Source organism: Nymphaea colorata, chromosome 1 (genome assembly GCF_008831285.2).
Source record: "Nymphaea colorata isolate Beijing-Zhang1983 chromosome 1, ASM883128v2, whole genome shotgun sequence".
In the NCBI taxonomy this organism is placed as follows: Eukaryota; Viridiplantae; Streptophyta; class Magnoliopsida; order Nymphaeales; family Nymphaeaceae; genus Nymphaea; species Nymphaea colorata.
Window position 1 is genome coordinate 16,478,168 of NC_045138.2, and position 22,326 is coordinate 16,500,493.

The window sequence follows — 22,326 nt, forward strand, 5'->3', positions numbered from 1 at the left end:
CAGATAAGAGTGAGTGATTCTTAATCTTTGAAATTCCGATATATACATATATATATATATTCTGAGAAGGACGCATACTGGCTACAATGCGTCATCTTTCACCTATTCTTGTCTTTGGGAGTAAGGAATTCCATGGATTTCCTTGCATTGTGATGTTTGACCCTTAACTACCCTCTCTTCTATTGGATTCTATCTCGATGTTCCCATTTAAGATTATTTTCGTCCTTAGCTTCCAAGAACTAAAGACTTAACATGCAAGATTTGAGGTTGCCTTTTCTCTTTGCAAGCAATTAATTTTGACCACTATGCACAAATGGGTTCATTTCTTATATTTTAATGCACGTTGGTAAGTTAAGATCTTGTGGATGGATATTATATTGTTGTTGGTAAGGAATAAACTCTTGGGTCCTATTTTCAAATTAAAACAACATTATCTTTCGAAGAACTAAAAATTACAGAGAACTATGAGTCATCGATTTTTGAGACTTTTAGAATACCCACTTAAGTGTTGCAAATGCATGACGCTAGAGCGGGCTCCCACTCGATAAGAGATGTACACCACATCTATAAGATGGGTCTTTGTAAAGTAAAAGTCACATACAAAAATTTTCAGCTCACGCTTTTGAAGTTTTGAGGAAACAATATTGTGCCTCTTACATAAAGTTTCTTCCAATTTCACTAACAGAATTTGCAACATCAAAATTTATGGGAAAGATACCTTGAAAAGGCCGAAGTCTCTCCTCTTTTTTTCCCTATCTTCTGGGTGAAGAGTTGTTTTGAGACTTGGGCGAACTTACAGTTAGTCCATTCAACTCAAGATTAACACTTGCCACAGTTTGTGGCCCACAAAAGTAGCACCTATGAGAATTGAACTGATGACCAGCTATGCTACGCCTCTTGAGGTCCAACATTTAAATGTTATCTTTGCCGTCCACGCTTTGATAACTTTGATCAAGGATAGGCATTTGGTAATACCTTACAACTGGTGTTAGGGCTGAAACATTCAAGTGTGGATTCAAGGCCCTTGTCTTTCATGCCAAAGTGGGGGTTTGATGTCCTGGAAAATTTCTTTAGGATGGCCTTTCCAAGATTCCAGGACTTTATTCCCATGTCTGACAGCTCTTAGTATGGCAGGATATAACATTCATCTGATCAGGTAAAAATTATCCCGGGCATCAAACAACCTGAAGAGTGCTGTGATTATGGATCGACAGTAACATCCAGATTCAGTAAATAAATGTATTCTGATTTCATCACTATATGGTTAGATTTTAGAAAACTGAGGGAGGGGACCTTTTCAGCAGAGTTGCATCCGAAGTGTTCGATGAACATGGGCTGCATTTGTTGACATGGTTCATGAAAGCCTGCTTTCAATTAAAAGTGACAGAAACTAGAAAATATACATATATTCACGCTCTCTTAAGCATGAGTCATAAGGGGCACAGTTTAGCTGGCCAGATTGGAGAGTCACTGAAAGTTCGGGTTATTTCAATTATCGTGGGCACTATTGCTCCGAACTATAAATGGCGGATGTGCAACACTTAGTTGATGATTGTACCGCTCCTCACCCAAGTCCTCAAGTAGACCTGAACCCCAGAGACAAGGAAAGATGCTTCACCTTCTTTTGGGGCATCCCCTCATAAATCAAGCAATAAAATTCACAATTTAGCAAGAGAAAGTATAAATCTATCTTGAAACACATGATGATACCTCTAAGGCTTTGACTACCATAAGAACGATTAGCTATGTCACCATAGTGCAGGGTGTGGGTGCCGGAACGGCACATCTCAAAAAATTTAGGTGTGGCGATGCAGCGAAAATATTTTATTATTATTATGATTTTTAATTTATTATATATAACAGAATAAACATATTATTACAATTTAGTTATTAATGTATATAACATACTTGAATAATTGTATTGCATAGGAAAATATCAAAACAACATACATTATATAAATAATTTAATAATATCACATTTTAACTGGGTTCGGGTGTGAATCGGAGCCGCACTCATGTCCGGTGCACAGCCGACTCGATGCGGACTCCAGTGCAACAGTAAAATAAAAGAATCTGGTGACTTAGACGATTAGGCTTCAAAGTAAACTCATAAGAGCTACCCCTCTGCGCAAGTTTAAGCATGCCATGGAGTTTTACAATACCGCATGTGAACTAAGTCTTGCTGCCCGATGTAATTCCTGCTTACAAAAACGAAAAAGAAAGGCTACTGAATGAACTGAGGCCATGTTGGTTTACTGCGGGTTTGAGATTTGTGAAGATGATGATATGAGATCATCGAGAATCTCAGATCTGCGAATTTGAATTGCTGCTGCCTGCTGCTCAAATCCACTCTTTTGAAAACTATTATATTTGGCACACCTGAAAAAAGATTCTAGGAAGCCAATAGTAAGTATGGATTCTTAATGGAGAAGATCCTCCTTCTATTTCTCATTAATTATCAGTGGGCTGGCTTGTGCCTATGGGCACCAGATTATAGCAAGATGTTCATCAATCTCTATCTTCTCCAGCTTGAAATCTTAAATCCAACGCTTTATCTAACTGAACTTTCTTCTGCTTTTGCAGACAAAGCACCATTGTTTGTGGCTGGTCTTGGTTTTGCTTGGTCCATATTCCAATTATTGCACATCCATGAAGATTAACTTGGTCCCAGACTAACTAAAATGAACCTTTATTTCCTCCAAGCTTAGAATGTGAAATCAGATAATTCCTCAGTTTTTTTTTTCTTTTTCTTTTCATGTTATCGGTCAGCTTTTTTCCCTTCCTTTTGACCATAAGTATTCCAACACTTGTCCCTAAGCCAATGGACAAAACATTTTCCTATGGAAAATGCTTCCGTTTTGCTGAACCAAACAGCATTATTCTCACATGGATATCACACCAATCTTTTTTATAACTGGAAGATTTTTTCTGACTAGTTTTTTACATGGTTAGAGAAGAACTGTAATGCACATTAAGGTGTTGTTTTAGCTGCATTTGATTTCTTTGCTTTTATGGCCCCGAGTGCTGCAAGGTAGAAAAGGGACAGAATAGAGCCGAGAGAAATGAAACAGAAATATTAGAAGGGAATCCACATGCGGACTTGAATTATTGTGAAGCCGTACGTTACTCTCTTTTTTTTTTTTTGTGTGTGTTGGGGTGAGGGAGGGCGCACATATTATTTTCATTTTTATTTTCTTGCGCTTATGAGTTGTTTGGTAGGTTAGTATACTTAACATGCCTTTATTTTAAATTTAATGTTGTTTAACTGTAAATGACGGTAGCTTACCAGATTAAATTTTTGAAATCTTTGCCTTCTTAACTCACTTACCCATGTGATTGATCATTTTTAATTGTGTAAACCTTGAATATGACATTCAAAAAATTTAGTCTGAGATTGAAAATTGTGAGAGGTTTTCAAAAACTTATAAGGGAGTCACTTAAATGATTGGTTATCCTAATTTTTAATCCTTGAGGATCTAACTGAAACTACTAGAGGCTGGGTTAGGATTTACCAGGCTATGAGCCCGAGTCCAGTATAAAACCTTTATCCACTAGCAAAAAAGAGTACGGAAGGTCTTCTGTCTTGCTGATGAAGCAATTATTTCCAAGGATGCTTTAGCCATTGATGCATGAAACGATGCTTTTGCCTTTACATATGTAAAAGTGTTGGTACGTCAATTTAATTTTTTATAGTGAGAGATGAACTTTAGTAATTTAAAACATGAATAAGGTACGCAGTCATAAGACAGACTGCACTTTTAGAGAGCGTTTAATAAGAAGTACATCATGTTTTTAGAACACATATTCTTTGAACAAACATAAAATTATATACCACGTTTTGTATAGTAAGACTATGGAACTAACGAAATATGAGTTTTAAGAATATATGAATCAAGAACACAAGTTTATTTATCAAACACCCTCTTATTGTAACATATGAAATTCTGATCTTTTTTCAATCAATGTTTTTTTTTAGGTGATGTCGGTCACACTTCTCTTGACTATAGGAAAAAGGAACACCTCAGGCATGGATTCCAACAATTTAAGATCAAAATATCACATTGCATAAAGACGCAAAATAATGTTTTTGTGAATTTGAAAAGTTGGCAGCGCACCATAAGACGAGTAGTCTCCAGCTGGGATCTGGTGGGGATAAAACAACTGGAAACGATTTTGGCTGGTGGGTGGTTGGTCACCGTTTCGAAACTTATTATTATCATCTGTCTATGATGAACAGATCCCTTTGACACTTGCCCAAGTAAAGCTGCTTGAGGTTGAAAGAAATCTACACATTTTCTATTCTATGTGAATAAGAAGGTAGAAAGCTGACTCCCTGCAGCGCCAAAAAAAAATTTGGCAGTATTCCAGAATTTTCTTTTTTCATAGGGCATCAGTCTATACAACTAAGCAAATATTTGAAAGCCCCTATATGAAAAAATAAAGAAAAATTATGGGGCTAATATGGCTCTGCTGATGCGGAGAAGACAGATATCTCACCTCCAGGAGCAGTTTCTTTTTTACTTAAACTAGAGAAAAAGAAACAACTTAACTTTCAAAGAAAGTCATAATATATTTGTCGCCCATGATTGACCAAGGCAAAAGCAAAAAAAATGGTAAAGAGCATATCACATCCTGCTTTTTCAAATATTGCCGACTGAAAAGTTGCACTGTCCCAGCTGCCTCATGTCCATTCGCTCTACCTTCCTTTTCTTTTTCTCCTTTTCCCTTTCCTTGTTGACCGTATGGCCATATGGTGGGGGTTCGAAGATGGAGAAGCGTGGCCGAGGTTCCCTGTGCACATTATTGGGCCTTTTGGCCTCACCAAAGCTCTCATGCAGCTTACGGGCACCACTTTGGGCTGCCAACTTCAAAGCCACCAACCAGTTTCCTTCTGTATCCATGCTTTCCATTCATGAATTGGGTCCACAAAAGTTAACAAACTTTAGCTTTAAATTTTAATCAGTTGTTCAATGATTAATATTTAATGCAATCCATTCAACACCCATTATGTCATGGAGCACATTCGTCATGGTTAAAATCCAGAAAAGGATTGCAAATCCACATTTAGATTGCTTTGTAAGATGTGGAATGTCTATTTTATGTACAATATTATACACACAATCCTTGGAACAGCTCTTAAAAGCACCTGACCCGCAAGACGGTGGGTTTGTCTTCACACTGATCTGCCATACTGCTTTACAGGTCAAATATGCACGGAAGAGAACTAGGGATGTTAACAGGTCAGATTTGAACGTAGAAAATGTGCATTCGGATTGGTGATGTGTGTTTGGCAGTAGAGTTTGGATCAAATCAGTAATCCGATGCATTTGGAAAGCATGAAATTTCACACCGAGTTGCACCTGAAAATGCGAATTTAAATAAATGGACAATCAAATCTTGGGCCAGTGGTTTCTGGTCAAGCTAATTGATTATGCAGAGTTGCAAATGCCAAAATCTCACCCACCTCGAAACCGTTTACTTTTCAGAGTGGCACAAAAGGAGGGAAATCTGTAGATCAATCCCACGTTAATGTCTTATGCACATCAAGCGCCAGGTCTACAGTTGAATTGTGCTTGTTACATTTAAAGGTTGGGAGACCGCTTTCCTCAGGCTTGCGTCGGAATTAAGACTCACTCATCGAGCATGGACGACTAAGGAACAATGTAGACGGGCCTGGACTTCCTTTCGTACTGGTGTTCCTCAGAGAAATAACACATTTTTCTTTTCTTCTATTTACCAATTGGCAAACTGTAGTGGCTAGCAAGATTTATGCCAATAGATTCTCCTGGTCCTCCAGTGCTTTATCTTTTTTTTTTTTTTTTCATCACGTGAAAAGGAAATGAATATGAAAAGGCTGGAAGGATTAAACAGGGGCGATTTATTTTCCAGACTTGTAGGGACTCTTTTGCTATCGTTTCAGAACTGCAGTTGTTTATTCATGAGGAATTTTTAAACAATTACTTGACAGGGCTTAGACAGACCGTTCATGTAATTAAAATTTTCCATGGAATGCTTCTCCCTTGGCAAGGAGAATCAGGTACTGCGGAAGGCAACTCAAAAGGAACGCCATGGTGAAAAGAACAGATTCCTTACGAGAAACAGCCTGGAAGAAGAACAGAGAATCCCCGAGAGAAAATGCCGGAAACGAAGGCAACGGGAGAAGGCATAGGGGCCAAAATTAATAAATAGTTGCACCCTTGTTCTAGGTGAAAAGCTGACGACATCATAATATTTACTTGACATAGCCGGCATGAATTGAACAAGCAGATTGCTACAAGACCCACATGAGACCCACCCACAAGGTTCCAGGGTCACTTTATATCACCAGACCACAATGACTCCAAATGACAGTTAAACAGTGTCGTAGAGTTTAGAGGAAAGAACACGCCAGAGAAGAAAATAGAAAAACAAAAGAGGACAAAAGGCAGAGTGGGAGGTAGTCCAAGCCAGAAGCCGTCGTATTTATATATCCTTATTGGGTTAAAGAAGAGACTACTCATTCGTGGGGCACAACCTAGCTCCCAATAACCGTCCAAAATGGACGAATGAAAACAACCCCAATGAACTTTGGAGAAAACATACCCATTATTTCTCTTTTTGCACCTTGGAGCATGCAATATGGGAAGAGCGAAGAGCATCGTCGATCCCCAGGCCGGCGGGACTTGCGCCATCATACAGCACATTCTATGAGCAAAAGAAGCGTACCGAACCAAAGCAAATGATAATAACTTCAGAGAGCAAAACATGAGAAAAGCCAACACACTTCTAGTTCTTAGCAGAAATCATACAGAAAGAAACGTTACCCTAATGCCAAAAAGGATCTACTGATCCTGGTCTAGTACTAACCATAGGCCACCCCATCATCATATTCTAATGTCACCACAGAATGTTAAGTGGTTCAGCTATACATACAGACTGGAAACTAGCAGCGAAAATCAAAAGGACAATGCTCCTAGAGAAGGTCATCGTCTTTAATAACGATCCTCGAACGACGGGGGCCGCCCACGTGCAGGACGGTCATAGGGGCCTGGCCTGTCTCGGTAACTTCCTTCATAACGTGTTGGGCCACCGCCACCACCGTAACGCTCCGAGCTCCTCCCACCTTCCCTCTCATAACCCCTGTCCTTGTTGTATCCATTCTGAGGATACCTATCTGCCGCGCCATAGCGGTCAGCATTAAAACGATCAGCTCCAGTGGGGTATTTGTCACTTGGATAACGGTCACGAGCATCACGGCCGCCATACCTGCTATCTCTACCATCAATTCGGTCTCTGTCTCCATAGCGGCCACCATCATAACGATCATCACCATAGCGGTCGCCATAACGATCACCTCCAAAGCGGTCGCCCCGTCCACCTGCATACCTTGACCGTGATGAGAACCGTCCTTCATCACCACCACCAGCAGAAGGGCATTCACGGGCCCAGTGGCCAGGACGACCACACTTGAAGCACTCCGAACGTCCAACAGGCGCTTTATAGCCCCGATCCCCTCTGTCTCCCCCTCCATAGCTCCCACGGCTACCACCACCACTACCACCACCACCATATCCTGTGCCACTCTCTCCAAGCTTTGGCTCAGCTCGATTCACAGATATAATTCGTCCATTCAGTTCCCTCCCATGCAGCTCATCTATGGCAGCTTCCACTGCCCGTCGGTCAGAAAAGGTCACAAACCCAAATCCCCGAGGACGATTTGTACCTCTTTCCAGCATAACCTACAAATTAGAAAAACAGCCTTCACCATCAACCCATAAATTTACCATCAACCCATAATAAGGAAAGGAGTGATGAACCACCGAGAAAAGCTACAAAGCTTGGTTGATATATAACAAGGTTTCCACAAAAATACATCTACTTCCCATTTTTGTAGCATATCGGAATGCTCAAACTTCAGTGCCGAGGTGTTTGACAGTAGAAACAAGTGGGACGAAGGGTGGATATACAGAGGGCGGTATGAGAAAAGAAAGAGAGAGAGAGAGATGGATGAGCGCCATCGAGTAAGCGAATTGACTGGGTTTTCACTCATGGGTTTCAAGCATGCAATGCAATGGAAAGAACTCGATGAATTTTGACGAGGATCAGCAAGTCCATCTCAGATGGACTAACAATACACTAATCCATAGAAATATCAGTCAATCAGAAGCCACTATGCAACCAACACGAGACAAATTGACAAGTTGTCAACACAACGAATCAAAAGGGCCAGCAAAAAAAGTGTTCGACTGACATGAAAAGGCAGTGTATGACAGTTTCATATAATATATAAGCAGTACCATGACATGCTGGAAAATAGCTTAGCCAATGGTCACTCAAAAACAGACAGATATACAACACAAATATATGATAATCTAAAAGGTGGAAATTTCTGTCGAAGATGGCAAAGATTTGATGCTCTATAAGAGAAATAATCTAGCCTTTACTTCAGGCTTGTAAATAGAACCCCCAAGTTCAAATACCCACATAAGGAAAACCAGACAGAATAGAGAAAAAAATGTTATCAGCATTCACAAACAGCAGTAAAGCTTTGAGACAAAACATATAATAACTGAAGAGGAAGATAAAAATATCACTATGCTCATAAGTTAGCAGCGTAGATGGCAAGGACACCACCATGATCGATCCATATTAGAATCTTTACAAAGCAAAGTACATTTTCTGTTGTTAAAATTTAAGGAGCACCACATTGATGATTCCATGTAGACACAATCATAGTTAAGACAAAAAGATGTTAATCGATGCAATTAATTTTCAACAAACATGAACATGCAAGTGTATTGAGAACTCGTTACACCAGGAAGCCAGGAAGCAGAAAAAAAAAGCCTCAGATATATTCATATCTAGTGGCAACCACAAATTCTGTACATTGTTCCTTCTGATGCTGAAAGTATTGGAGAAATTAGATTTTTTATTTCAAAGTGATGACAAAAGCACCTTCTATACCTTCCGTTGTATAGCCAAACAAACTACAGGTTCCCATCTCTTTCCACCCCAAAAAACTTCCAGAAAATAAAAAAATGCAAAGCATAGCCTCTTATAAATGCTAAAATACACACATGGAGATAGATACATGTACATGAAGATGCCTACAACAACTCCGATGAGGAGAAATTTGACCAGTCACCTAGACAACCAATTATTCTTTAATTAAATCAAGAAGTGCAAACATCTCGAACACATAGAATACAAGGATGCAGAAATGGAGACAGCTTGGCCTTGGCAAAATAATAACATAGAATAATAATAATAATAATAATAATTACTATATCATACAAGAGAAATTAGGCAACAGATTCTAAATATGAATGATTATTATTAGTTTACGAGAAATAAACATGAAGCAAGACACTCTAATCAATATATTTGGTAGAAGAAACTGATGAAGTAACAAAATCATGAATTAAAGTGTTTGTTTGGGTACCAGTATGAGTTCTTACTTAGACGGCAGCTTCTGAACTTGTGGAAAGTGGTGTTTTCTTCCAATTCAATGTCATCCCCAACCATAACACAAAACAACAGAAAGAACAAAACAGCAAATTTCCAACCTGAGATCCTCCAGCAAATTCATCTCACAAATATAGCATCAAATTTTGACTACCCGAGTTAGACTATCATGAACAAGCTGACAACTGGTTGAAGGTGAGAACACAAGAATCACATTTGCATTCTTTTCCTCTGGCTACTAAGATATTATTCTATCAAAAAATGTTCCTCTAAATGTAGTACGTCTGCCAGCATCAGACTGAAAGTAGGCACAAGAACTTCTGCCAAAGCCAACATGGGTCGCATAGGCATTGAACAACAACAGCCAGTCAAGTTCAACACCAACTCCCAATGTGCACTGTCAATCTTTGGCAAAATTCTAAAAGTATTTCTGATACGCTTCACTCAGAGTTCCGCTGTCAGGCTCTAACTGCATCTGGTGCTGTGTGTAAAAAGTATATTGTTCGATTTACCAAGAAAAAGGGAAAAAAACTGTGTAACTCCACTGGTTAATCACAGGCTACTGGGTTTTCTGTCACTAATGAGGACTTAAGGATAGTTCCATGGAGAAAAAAATTATGTGAAACCAAAGCCCTCCACAATGTTGAGCATAATTCCAAAAATTTCAGGAACATCAATTTTGTCCCAGTGTTGCTCCCACACATCATTTCTTCCAAATGTACAATGTATGACTTTTTCCCAAGTTGATAGCATATTGGATGAAGAAACATGCACTAGAATGAGCCACTGCTTGGTTCTGCCACACACCAACGACAGCAAGCACACCGAGAATACTGATCTGCAGTTGATTCTTCAATCACGTTGCTATCAGTATACTCCAAGGGGAAGGGGAAAAAATAGATTACTCATGATGAGACTTTTAGTTTGTCAAAATTATTGCTTCATAATTGAAGACTTCGGTTCTAAAGAAACACTTGGACATGTTCTATGACACAAATAGCACCTTACATTGCGTGCCACAAAAACAACAGTGGAGATCAAGATCTAGCAACTCTAGAGGAGTTCCAAGTCTGGCCAAACAGTCATGGCACCATAATGCTCAGACCAGGGACTTGTAAAAGGCAAATTAAGCCCTAAATAGCGGAACACAAATTTCTTGACGTGTCAACCATTCATTATACAATAAAAACACTTTCAATATTATATCTGCAGTCTTCGCAAGTTGTTCCTAATATGTAAATTCTCAAAACAGATGAAACAAATTTCCTCGGGAAACTGCAAGATAATAGATCAGCAGAAAGACTGATTCTGTGGAGCATAACCTATCCACCCCAAAAATATGATCGGTCAAATTACACTAGCAGTTGCATACTCTGATATATTGAAGACTACTGGACAGCAACATCTTCCACCGGATTAATCAGCCACTGCCAGATATAACCAACCAAAAAGACCATCTGGTAGATGTATCCAGTCCATAGATCTCTCCCTTTTTACAACTTACTATTCAGATTGATTGTGGTGGCTGTACTCAAAATCTTCAAACAAACTACATCACCGAAACATATCCTAAAACAAGAGCGTTAGTTGCTGCTTTCTTCAGAATGCTGATCTCTGACACGATTAAACACAAAAGCATACACTAGAAGATGCCTGCGCCGGCACACTGGAGAAGTCCATGCCTGAAAGAAAAACTAACGCCAACACCAACCTAACAATCTCCGCAAAAACATGTACAAATCAACAACAAAATCCTCATAAAACCACTCTCATCGCGAGATGCACCAAGTCGAATGGTCAAACACAACAGACAATAAATATACAATCTGATCAGAGAACCTCTGCTCTGTGGTGCCATTTCTGATACTCCCCAAGATGCTTAAACCTGGCAGATCCACGGAGAAGAACTACACGCATAGCAGAACAGGCACAAGAAAAGGTCGTGCAAGCAACCGGAAAGCATGCTCTCCCAGCATACCAACCAACTAATCAAACCTCATGGAAGCGTTCCAGAGTTCCCAAAATCCACAACTCCAAAAAGGAAAAAAAATAAGTTATTAATCCGTACAAACAAGATAAAGGGGAAAAAGAAAGACAGCAACCGCAAACCCTAACCCTAGAACAAACACTCATTTTTTAAATCTAAAAAGAAATCAAGTTACTAACCGTGGAAACTCGGAGACGGGAGAATTCCCCGACTAAGATGAACATGGGAACGCTAATAAAAGAAAAGAATCCTGAGAAAATGAAAAGAGACCGAACAACAGAAACCCTAACCCCAACCACACCTGAGCGTCAAGAACCTTGCCGAACCGGCTAAAGGTGTCAGCAAGCTGTCGATCCGTGGTCTCCCACGCCAAACCGCCCACGAAGATGCGGGCGTCCTCCTTTCCCGCCATCCTTCTTCCCCGTTCCGGTTAAACTATGACCAAAAGAAAGAAGAATAAAAAAAATTTAGGGTTTTAGGCTTCCAGAATGAAAATGAAGAAATAACAACGAAGGACTCGATGAAACACCAAAAACCCTAGAAAACAACAGAACCTGCAGATCAAGGAACAAGGGGGAAGGGGAAAGTGGGAAAGAGGTAAAGAGGAAGACTACGCGCTCACTCACGGTATTTGAATAACAGGGACAAAGCCTTCAACCTTCGCCTCTCTCTCCCCTCCCCTCTCGACTCGAGCGTCGTCCTCTTCCTCCCGGCAAAATGCGGGAAATCATCGCCCCCAATTTAAAACCCTAGCGACTGTGCTTCCATGGATCGGTTTCGTACCGATAAATTAACCCGAACCGAAATTTTTTGTTTGTGAGTACGAACTGGTACCACACTCAAATCGGAGACGCGTCCCTCCTTCCCTACCCTGACCCGAATATTCGCCGAATATCCACGTACCGGTACGCCGGTTCGACAATACCGGTATGGCGGTACGGGCCGGTACGTTTGGATCTGGTTTCGGGTCGAAACCAGATCCAAACCATATCATAAAAACCTAAAACCTAAAATCGCACGGGCCGACCTTCCTCTTTCGTCTCGACTTTGTTCCTTCCGTCTCGACTTTGTTCCTTCCTTCCCTCGGTGGTGAGTTCTTGCAGCAACCTTGGGTAGCGGCGGCGGACGGCGGCTGGCGAGTGGCGACGGACGGTAGACGGAGGCTTCAGACGGTGGACGGCGGCGGCAGTGTTTAGGGTTTTGTCTCTTAATGCCCGATTTTGTGATTAAATAGTAAATACACGTTTTGGCTTCTCGATCTGTGATTTTCTCTCTTGATATATAGTTTCATTTGCCGTTATTCTTTTCATTGATTGCATTAATGCCCGATTCTGTCTCTTGATGCCCGATTCGTTCTTCGTTGTTTTGGGAACATTTTATTTTTTATTTTAATAACTTAGGAGATTGTCTACTGTGATGATAGCATTTGGTTTTATCAAATTTTTGAATTAAAAATATATAATAATATATAATATTCGCCGTACCGCCGTATCAAGAACACCGTACCAGTACCCGCACCCGTACCGGTACCATTGTGAATTCTTCGTCCTTTCCATCAGAAGCAGTAGGGTTTTAGGGTTTTGCGAGTGGTCATCGTCCGGCTACTGTCGGTCAGCTCTCTATCTCTCAGAAACTCTCGTGTGCGGTTCTTCTTTGTATTTGTTTTGACTATTATTGGTTATTATTGGTGTTGATCTCCTCAGACCTGATAGAAATAGGAGATCTTAGTGTTCCCGCTTTGTCTTGGTGAATTAGTAGGATTGCAAAGGTAATAAAAATAGTTATCCAGTAAGGGTGATATTTATGCGGCATCTTCTATTCACTAATGAATTTTCCCACTTCGCTCTTCACTGATCGAGGAGCAAAAATCATGAGGCTAAACCCTTAAATAGTTTTTATTCTTTTGATAGTCTTGGAATAGAAATGTATTATAGCGGAAGGGTGGTTTGCTATTTCTTGCTGGTTCAACTTGTTATGTCTTCAGATTAGTTTTACGAGTTATGCATGTTGTATGAGTTCTAAATGATTGCTTCTGTCTAATTGTTTGGCAGCTCAAGGTCGTTTAGCCATGTATCTTCAATACTACATAAACGAGAACGGTGATAAAGTTTATACGGTTAAGGTACTATTTTGTTCTTGCATTATGAGGTTTTGCTACGGAAACGAGATTTTTATATCTGTTGATATCCATTGCTCCAGTAACATCATGATCATCTCCCAACAGAAAAGTTTGGGTACTTGCTAAATGTTATTATATCTGTGTCGGTATATTTATATTTAGTTGTAACTATTTTAGATCTATTTCATTGTATGCATTGTACTGCTAGATTTGCCTAATCATATAATCCTGAACGCTTGATTCCACAGTGATGGTACAGTAACCAAACGTTATCATCGTCTAGATTCAACATAAAGCTCCATCGACTTTCTGTGGCCACATCGTATTTGTGGTTCATATCTATTTCCATCCACAGATAGAAACACAAGTAGAAACCTCATATAATCAATGATGTATCAGTCCGTAAGGAAGTCCCTTATTCTGGTTGTCTATGGAAGATCGGCAGTCCTTTGAATGTTTCAGAGATGGCATGTAATATAGGTCATAGGTGCAGATGCTTGGGTAGGTTTGTGTTTTAAAATAACAAAAAGTAATTGCAGCACTATTGAGTTACTTTAAATTGAGTTCACATTGCTGGTTCAATATTTTGAACACCCAGAATCGTATTGCAGCAACATACAAGACACTGATTTGTTTTCTGGGATTTGCATGTGTTATATCAGGGTCTCAGAAACTGCACCTAAGATATTTGAACTTTGTAGGAACTAGGAATTACCTTTATCGCCATTTAAAGTTGCAAAGATGGCTAGTATTGGCCTGTATATTGTGTCTTCCTTACAGATTCAAAATACTGGCTTATTTTTTTCTCCAGCCATCTGAGATGTCTCAGATATGCTATTTAACCTATTTTATGGTTTAATATGTTGAGTAGTGTTTCATAGTCCTTTTTGTTTTTAAGAGCGCATGTCAATTCGCTAACCATGGTTTCCTTTATTATTCTGTAGAAAGAATCACCATTAGGAAAGGTAACAGAGTCTGCTCATCCAGGTAAAGCTCATCTCCACAATTTCTGATTGTCAATTTTTCACATCATATTAATAATAGTGGTGTTTGCTCACTCACCTTATGTTTCTGTGGAATCATTGACATATATATATATGGTATGAATGAATTGAATTTGTGAATATATATATGCATGTGTTATGATATGAAACTGCAACAATTACTGTAGTATAATATTTGTTTGCATGGATACACTCATTAAAGACAAAACTGACAGTTTGAGGTACAGCAAAATCTGGTTGTTTGTTAATTACATATGTTAAATGTGTATCCTATCACAAAAACATGAAAGTGGACATGTGACTTGGCATGAACATGAAAGTTGATTTTGTCAAGCTCCAACAAAGATTTCATTTGTTGCATGAAGTTGTCACGTTAGGTGGTGGTGCACCCCTTGTTGCCTGAAGTTGACTCTGAACATGTGCACCATGCATAAGTTGTATTGATTCTCAAAATCTGACGCTTCGAGCTTTGCCTATGTGAATTTTGGTATAACTTCTTAGCCATGTCAACGTTAGCTGAGAAACTAAAAAATAAAAATTGTTTCTGATTAGCACCATGGTTGAGGTGGTGGTGGAATTTGAAAGCTAAAATACTTTAGTAAATAGTAACAAGACTGCTAGGCATCTTGTTTCTAGTTGCTGATCGAAAGTTATAATGCCATCAATGGGTTGGTGAATTCTGAACCATTCATGGTGGTGTGGTTAAAAGTTTGAGGCTTGACATTGTCTTTGTGCTCCAATAATTCTTGCTTTTGTTTTAGGAACTAGGATTTTGGTTTCCTTAGTTGCCCTTCTGATATTATGAATGGCTAATATCTGTTTGTTCACTTTCTTTCAGCTCGCTTTTCCCCAGATGACAAATACTCGAGGCAGAGAGTCATGCTGAAGAAGCGGTTTCACTTGCTTCCAACACAGCAAGCTCCCCCTAAATACTGAGAGATTATTGTCATGGAGTAGATTGTAATCCTTTATCTAGGATACAGTTTAGGATGTGCTAGTTTGGTATGACGGGATGCCTGTTACTGTTAGTCAGTGGCAGCCTCCTGTAGGATTATAAACAATGGAAGCGACATTTGGTTGATGAACGGCAATACTCCTTCCTCTTTTGTTAATGCAAATCTTTGGTGGATCGTTGTTCTGTTTGACTTGTTTATAGCTAGCTTGCCATTGAATCCCACATGCTGATGGATTGCTGATTATACAAGGCTGAGCTAGTGCTGGAAGAGAGGATATGAGAGGGTGATGAGAAGGCAAGATCTATTCGAGGGGTCGATATGTTTCCATAACATTCTTAGGGGATGTTTGGCAACAATAACATGTTGTTGCTGTTCTATGAACTTGTCCCAAAAAATTGTGGTAGATCCATGAAACACTGGGTGGCAACATTTATGAATTTATCATATTCTTTGAGATGGATTGATAGGATGGTAATAACTTATTGAGTTATTGTTACCAAACAACCCCTTAAAGATTTGAGCAAGTCAGAGCTACGCTGTGCTTTTGAGCTTAGTGATATTTAGCATTTTTTACTTGTTACTCAATGATTCGTGCTCCAGTTAGTGACATACTTTTTGGTGCTCATTTCAAGTAAAAGGCCACTTATCTGACCTTGATTGAAAGGATACGTCTAAACGCACAGGATTTGCAACATGGGCCTAGTTAATGAGCTACAAGTTAACAAGCGCCTAACTATGAAGTGCTCATCTGGTTTTCCTTAAGTTGGAGATCTAGGAATAGACTAATATTTGGCAGGCTATATCGTGACCTTTACTCGCAAAAGCTCAATGATTCATGTTCTTCTCTATAGGTTTCCCTGTCTCTATAGTTGGAGAGAGTTGTTTGAAGGTGAAGAGCTTGGTCACCGTCTAAGCTGGAATTTAATGGTAAGAGTTGGTTTATAAAGGTTGTCAAGATGAACTTAGTTCAAGCGCTCGATTCTCTGTTTTTGTCGCGTGGATATTGTTTGCTTGCGAACTTCAAACTTTACCATACCAAATGAGAATTTTTAGCGCGAGTTTTTAGATGGCACTTGTTCTCAGACGTGTATACTTCATTCCTCGAAGGGTAGCGGCTTGTCCAACGCCGTTGGGGTAGATAAAATTCACATTGAATTGTGTTGCACTGCAGCTTCCATCAAATCCAATTCTATTTCAATGAAAAAATGTATTTGCATTTAATGGGTCGATCTGATCCCTTGCTCGGGCTATCCTTTCGAATCCCAGTGTTTCTTTTTTCTTTTGAATCGGGCTTTATTAACATCAATACTTAGTTAAAAGTGTTCCTTTATATTGTTTAACTTATATACTTGTTATTTTCTTTTTCTTATTATGTTTATTAATATTATATGTTTCACTAATTTGATCATGAAAGTTGCGTTTCAAATTCCTCGAGGTTTACGCCTCCTCTCATGAGAAGCTCAGTGCGTCGCTTCACTCCGACGGCTCAACCTCTAAAAGGTTGGAGACATGAGCTATTGACATATGGTCATAAGCAATTTTAAGATGGAGTCATTACTAGTAAACGTTAAAATTGCATATGTAGAATTCTGTGAATCTGGGATATTCTTAGATGTAACAAACATTTTGAGACAGAATACTTTGACATGTTCTGTAACACGTGTGGTATTTTACATCGTTTGGTATCTAAGGGGGCAAAAAGGAAAGTTATTAGAATCCATCCGAATACTTTTAAATTTCGGATTTTGAGCTTGTTGAATCAATTTTAGTAAACATCATGTTGGATTATGTTCCGAAATTCGGGTCTAACTGTGTCTGATCCAATCAAGTCATGCATCGGTACCGCACTCCGATCGGTTGCAGATCAAGACCGTTCATATCCAAATCTCCAATGGACTCCGAATCCAACTCGCTCTTCAGTCTCTCGGCGGGCTTCGTCTTCCTCTGCGTGAGAGGGAGAGAGGGAGAGAGAGAGAAAGAGGGAGAGAGAGCGAGATGGCAGTCCTTTCTCTGCTAAGGACGTCTACGGGGACCCTTCTTAGATCGATGACGAAGAGTTCCCACAGGTTCATGCTCCCTTGTATCTCCTCTTCTGTGGACTCCCAGAGTCGCTCCTTTGATATCTACAAGGTACTACTTCTCCCCTCCACAGCAAACCATCACGAGTAGCATCATCTTCGAATTACTGATGGCTGCTGCCAATCTATTTTCTTCCTCTGCAGTTTGCCAGCAAAGAAGCCATTCAAAAGGAGCGCGAGAGGATGTACTCTCTCTCTCTTTCCCCCTGTGATTTCTTTTGCTTTTTGATTCTTTCGTGATCAAGGATTTTGAGAATGAGTTATGGCGAATGTGTCAATAGGTCTTTTTTTCGTGCTTCCCTAGTTGATTTGGTGTGGATCATAGCCGAGTCGTCTAAATTACTGAATTCATATTGCAAATGGTCTTTGTTTTTTACAACTCTTCTTACCTTTTGACTTCAAAATCGAGGAATAGAAGTTTGATGAGAGTGACCTATTCGGTTAGTGCAGTACTGATGAGATGAACAGAGGTTACTTTGCTGACATTTCTGAGCTCAAGAAACATGGGGGTAAGGTACATGTGGAATTTTCTTTATTAAAACCTCTATGGCGGATAGTTGGTTTTTGCTCTAGATGCGTACGGTGAAATTGCATCTTGATTGTTCATTATTGATGGAGTTTCTGTACTGACTACTGGGTGTTCATATCAGAATGATTAGTTTTGAGTTTTTGCTGTTATAGTAACGTTTGGGAGACGGCAATGTGATCTGAATTTTGAAAAAAAAAAAATCGGTGTTTTGTTGATGATGTTAATGTTTGATGGAAGTTGACCACCCTTTCCATTCCAGGGTTTTGGAAGGGCTGCATTCTTCTTCAATCATGAGTATGACTTCCAAGAGCACACACACACAAATGCATGCACGTACATAAGTGCTAATTACATTTCTGCCTGTCCTTGTTTGAATGGTTATTCAGAGTCCATATATTTAATTTGCACACCTTTGGCTTGATACATATTCGTCTCTTTGCAGATGGCAATGGCAAACAAAACTGTTGTTCCATCGATGGTGGCTAAGAAGTTTCCTTCGTTGGAAGTAGAGCGCTCAGATGGTAGTACGCTTAAGATACCAATCGTCTATGCCAGTGGAAGTGAATGCCCAAAGGCATCTTTACTCTGTCTCTCCTTTCGAGCTAGTTCTCAGGTTTGAATATGGTTAATTCCTCCATTCTTTGTACTCCTGATGCTTGCAAAATATCACTGTTGTCTACATGTGATCACATCCCTGGTTTAATTTATCACTGAAAAAGCAATTCTATCTTCTGTTGTCTATGTAGTTCTTGTTTATATTGTTTAGTGATTTCATTGTTGTTATTTGTCTTATTTGGTCCTTTTTTCGGTTTTCTTGATAGCCAATGATCGAATCATGGTGTGCACCTTTTCTTGGTGCTTTTAATGCTTCCAAGGATATTCGTCTCCATGAGGTAATGGAACAACCACCAAAGATTCCTTGCACAAGGAACCCTTTTCTTCATCAAGTTTGTCTCAGATGTGAAATTACCTGGGTGCATTTGTTTTCTTTTTCTTTTCACTTGATGTTTTTTGCTACTTGTAAGTCGAGTTCACTCTTGGTGGGTGTAGTACACTGATGCAAGAAGCATAGAACTTGAATTAATTAAATGCAGTTCATTAAATCTGCTAATTTGATGGTCTAATTACATCTATTCACATGATTCATTTAAGATGTATTATGCATGAACGAACCATGTTGCACTTTACAGGCACAAGTTATTGGGAAGAGTTTTCGGTTCAAAGTTTCTTATCTGTACATGAATCAGCAGTATGCAAAAGTGCAATCTACTTTCTGAGTTTTGGAAAGTTGATGAACATCAAATGCCTTCAGGAAACATTTCAAGCTGAAAGGAGGTTAATCTAAAATGTTCAGCTTTTGCCTTTTATTCCCAAAACTTATTGATATGCTGGTGACACCCATCAGCGCTTCACCTGCAGTTCAGCGTCATAAGCATATAAGACTGCTCGATGTTCATGTGTGGAGTCTGCACAAAATCAAAGATGCTCGTTTAGCTTTTCATTTTTGCATGTCCAATGCACTAAATAAAAATTTATTTATTTCAAGTGAGAGCCTATATTTGGTTTTTGAGTAGATAACATGTAAATGCACACACACGCACACACACACACACACATATATATATATATATATATATATTATATATGTATATATATAAAATCAGGGGGCCTAGATTAGCTTCTCCATTTTGGTTATCATGCAGAGGTTCTGAATTCTATGGCATTCTGTTTTTACATGTTTATTATTTCCTTTGACAGTGAGTGGTTCATAGATGTCTTTGCCTTGTCCTCTATTCTGTTTCTGAAAAATTGAACTGATTGGGAACATTACTACTCCACAAGGATGATAACCTTGATCACGTGATATGGAGCTTCATGTTTCTTTAGCTTATATATATGTTCTTGGTAATTTTTTTTTTCAAATCTTGCTTACCATCGTTAGTACTTCTACATGCAATCAGGTATCTTTTGTAGACTCTTGGCTTTTATCATTGAGTCCTGTAAAAAGGATGCTACTTCGGGTAATGAGGAAGTCCAGCACTGGTGAGGGAAATCAAGCTCTTAAGAGGGAGATCGTTTATTTTTTTGGGGATCACTATTACTTCAGAAAAGAGCTTCAGATATTAAACCTTCTTACTGGGTATCATTATTATCCTCATTGTGTGCTCTCCCCCTCCGTAAATGCAACTATCTGGTTTGATTAACTTCAACATGGATCATTTCTTTGCAGGTATATATTTTTATTAGACAGATTTGGCAAGATTAGATGGCAAGGCTTTGGATTGGCCACAAAAGAAGAGGTGTCTTCCCTCTTATCATGCACTTACCAGTTGTTAGAAGAGAAATGAGGACAATTTTGTCTAACAGACGAGAATATTGTCAATAAACGTGCAGGGCATGCAACCTGTTAGTCTTTTGAATCCCTTTTGCTACTTTACTTCTTTGCTTTTATATATCATTTTGCGTATTTTTGCTGTCTGTTCCTCTGTCATCATGGGGCACGAGAATTCTCATTTTCAACGCATAAAAGTTTTTGTTGTAGCTTGCAAAGGATGTATGGATGTCATATGTGCTTTTTTGATATCTAGTTTTTTTCTTCCGATGTTTAGCAGGCTCCTAGGGATTTATACCAACAGACGCTTAGGTACTGAACTCCCGGACCTCCTTTACCTTGTTGTAAGGCTCAACTCATTCCTCTTAGCTGGGTAGTCGGAGCTCCTGCTGTCTTGATATGGAGCCTAGAGGGGCCTTATGAAGCTATTGATAGAATCAGATGTATTTCAGTTTCAGACCTGCCTAGCCAATACTATTCGCTTGCCTATGACATTCCCTAATAGCCCATATTCTTCATATATAAATTTTCTCTATTATGACAGTACAAAAGTTATCTGTACAGCCCTCTTTCCAAATCTTATGTTGATATGAAAATCTTTATGCAAGATGTTCTTACTCCCGATTCTGTGTCTCCAAACTAGATATAGGTCCAACAACCTTGCTTTGGCACGGCCATTAACGTTTTACAAACTCTTGACTTGAGGGTGAGCCCCAACCTTCAAACCTTACCAGGACAACACCATATGAAAGCTCAGGCAGCCGGACGGAGTGGCGCATACTCTTTAACTTGCATCATTCCCATTTTCCTCTTACCGCATGCTCACCAGTTTAGAAACATATCGAACTGTTGACCACTTTTAATAAAATGCTCATTTCTTAGTCAGGGGGATGAAACTCTTATTTCTTTATTTTCTGAACTAAAATTAAAACAAAAAATTTGGTAAAAATTTCTGGCTCGGCCACGTTTCTACCTTGAACTAAAGGGCTGGAATTGTGGGTGCAAATGGATTGATACCATTTTTGGGGGTTTTGCTTTAAAATATAACATGAAACCATGGGTTCCCTAGAAGGGGGAAGAGAATTTGATCTCTGACCACATGCCTGTTGAAAAATGAGCCGGCGACTCATAGGCAGTGGCTTGTTTAAAGAAGCCACTGGAGCGCGAAAGCGAGTCCTCATAGGGCTATGATTTGGAGTTGGATTCAGATTGACTCCAGTAACACTTGAAATAGGAAAAACAAAAAGTTATACTGCATGTGGTCCATTTTCGGGTCCAATGTTGACTTGATCCAAATCTCTCACATTGCAACCTTAAAGTACCGGAAGTATCGGTGAGAGGCATCGATATAGCTTGGAGTTTTGGATCTGAACGCACTGCCAAATCAAATCCATGGTTGTGCACAAACACGAACCAAGATTCTTCTTCAACAACTTGGATTTATGCCAACAAAGCTGATGGTGCATTATTGATGTACTGCTGGGTTGGTGTCACTAGTTTCTTATTCACTGATCTCTCCTCAAAATGGTTAGGAGAAAACCAAATAAAGCAAGTGCATATTTAAATAGCTATAGAATAGACTGAGAAAAAAAAATGTGTGTATTTAAATAACTATGGAATCAAACGATGTGACTGTCACAGTCGTCAGATTTTTCAAGTAAGAATGCAAATTGTTATGAAAACGTAGACGCCATTGTAATGAAGCTATATTTTTTATTGGGCAGGTATTCGACCTACTTATATTTGAATTTGGCTTTCTAAAGTATTTCATCAAAATTTAAATCTAATGTTTCAGTTGCAAAAGTCCTGCATTGGCAAAAAATTTGCGTAAATTGTGCCCCACATTTGTTGGCAAAAGTTTTTCCCTTTTTGACTTC

The 22,326-nt window shown here is 39.2% G+C and overlaps 3 protein-coding genes across 8 annotated transcripts; 2 read left to right on the top strand and 1 right to left on the bottom strand.

The window, feature by feature from the left end:
* Positions 1–6,745: 6,745 nt before the first annotated feature.
* LOC116255223 (glycine-rich RNA-binding protein RZ1C) lies at positions 6,746–12,174 on the bottom strand. 5 transcript variants are annotated; one of them, XM_031631007.2, is made up of 3 exons: positions 12,058–12,174; positions 11,733–11,866; positions 6,746–7,718 (listed from the first exon to the last, which is right to left on the bottom strand). In XM_031631007.2, exons 2-3 carry the CDS (start codon positions 11,841–11,843, stop codon positions 6,972–6,974), a joined length of 858 nt encoding a protein of 285 aa, XP_031486867.1. In that variant the 5' UTR covers positions 11,844–11,866; positions 12,058–12,174; the 3' UTR covers positions 6,746–6,971. The 5 variants fall into 5 exon arrangements, with proteins under 5 accessions (XP_031486867.1, XP_049933708.1, XP_031486870.1 ...); XM_050077751.1 differs by having other exon boundaries at positions 12,046–12,142; XM_031631010.2 differs by having other exon boundaries at positions 11,986–12,139.
* A 281-nt stretch (positions 12,175–12,455) lies between these two features.
* Positions 12,456–15,707, top strand: LOC116246409 (H/ACA ribonucleoprotein complex subunit 3-like protein). Of its 2 annotated transcripts, none has more exons than XM_031618278.2 (4): positions 12,456–12,664; positions 13,483–13,553; positions 14,495–14,537; positions 15,393–15,707. In XM_031618278.2, the coding sequence occupies exons 2-4, from the start codon at positions 13,500–13,502 to the stop codon at positions 15,488–15,490; spliced, it is 195 nt and encodes a 64-aa protein (XP_031474138.1). In that variant the 5' UTR covers positions 12,456–12,664; positions 13,483–13,499; the 3' UTR covers positions 15,491–15,707. The 2 variants fall into 2 exon arrangements, with proteins under 2 accessions (XP_031474138.1, XP_031474136.1); XM_031618276.2 differs by having other exon boundaries at positions 12,456–12,628.
* Positions 15,708–17,403: 1,696 nt separating this feature from the next.
* On the top strand, positions 17,404–20,595 carry LOC116265299 (uncharacterized). Its single transcript, XM_031645855.2, has 7 exons — positions 17,404–17,640; positions 17,733–17,773; positions 18,039–18,102; positions 18,560–18,730; positions 18,939–19,010; positions 20,079–20,257; positions 20,348–20,595. The coding sequence occupies exons 1-7, from the start codon at positions 17,506–17,508 to the stop codon at positions 20,463–20,465; spliced, it is 780 nt and encodes a 259-aa protein (XP_031501715.1). The 5' UTR covers positions 17,404–17,505; the 3' UTR covers positions 20,466–20,595.
* Positions 20,596–22,326: the final 1,731 nt, after the last annotated feature.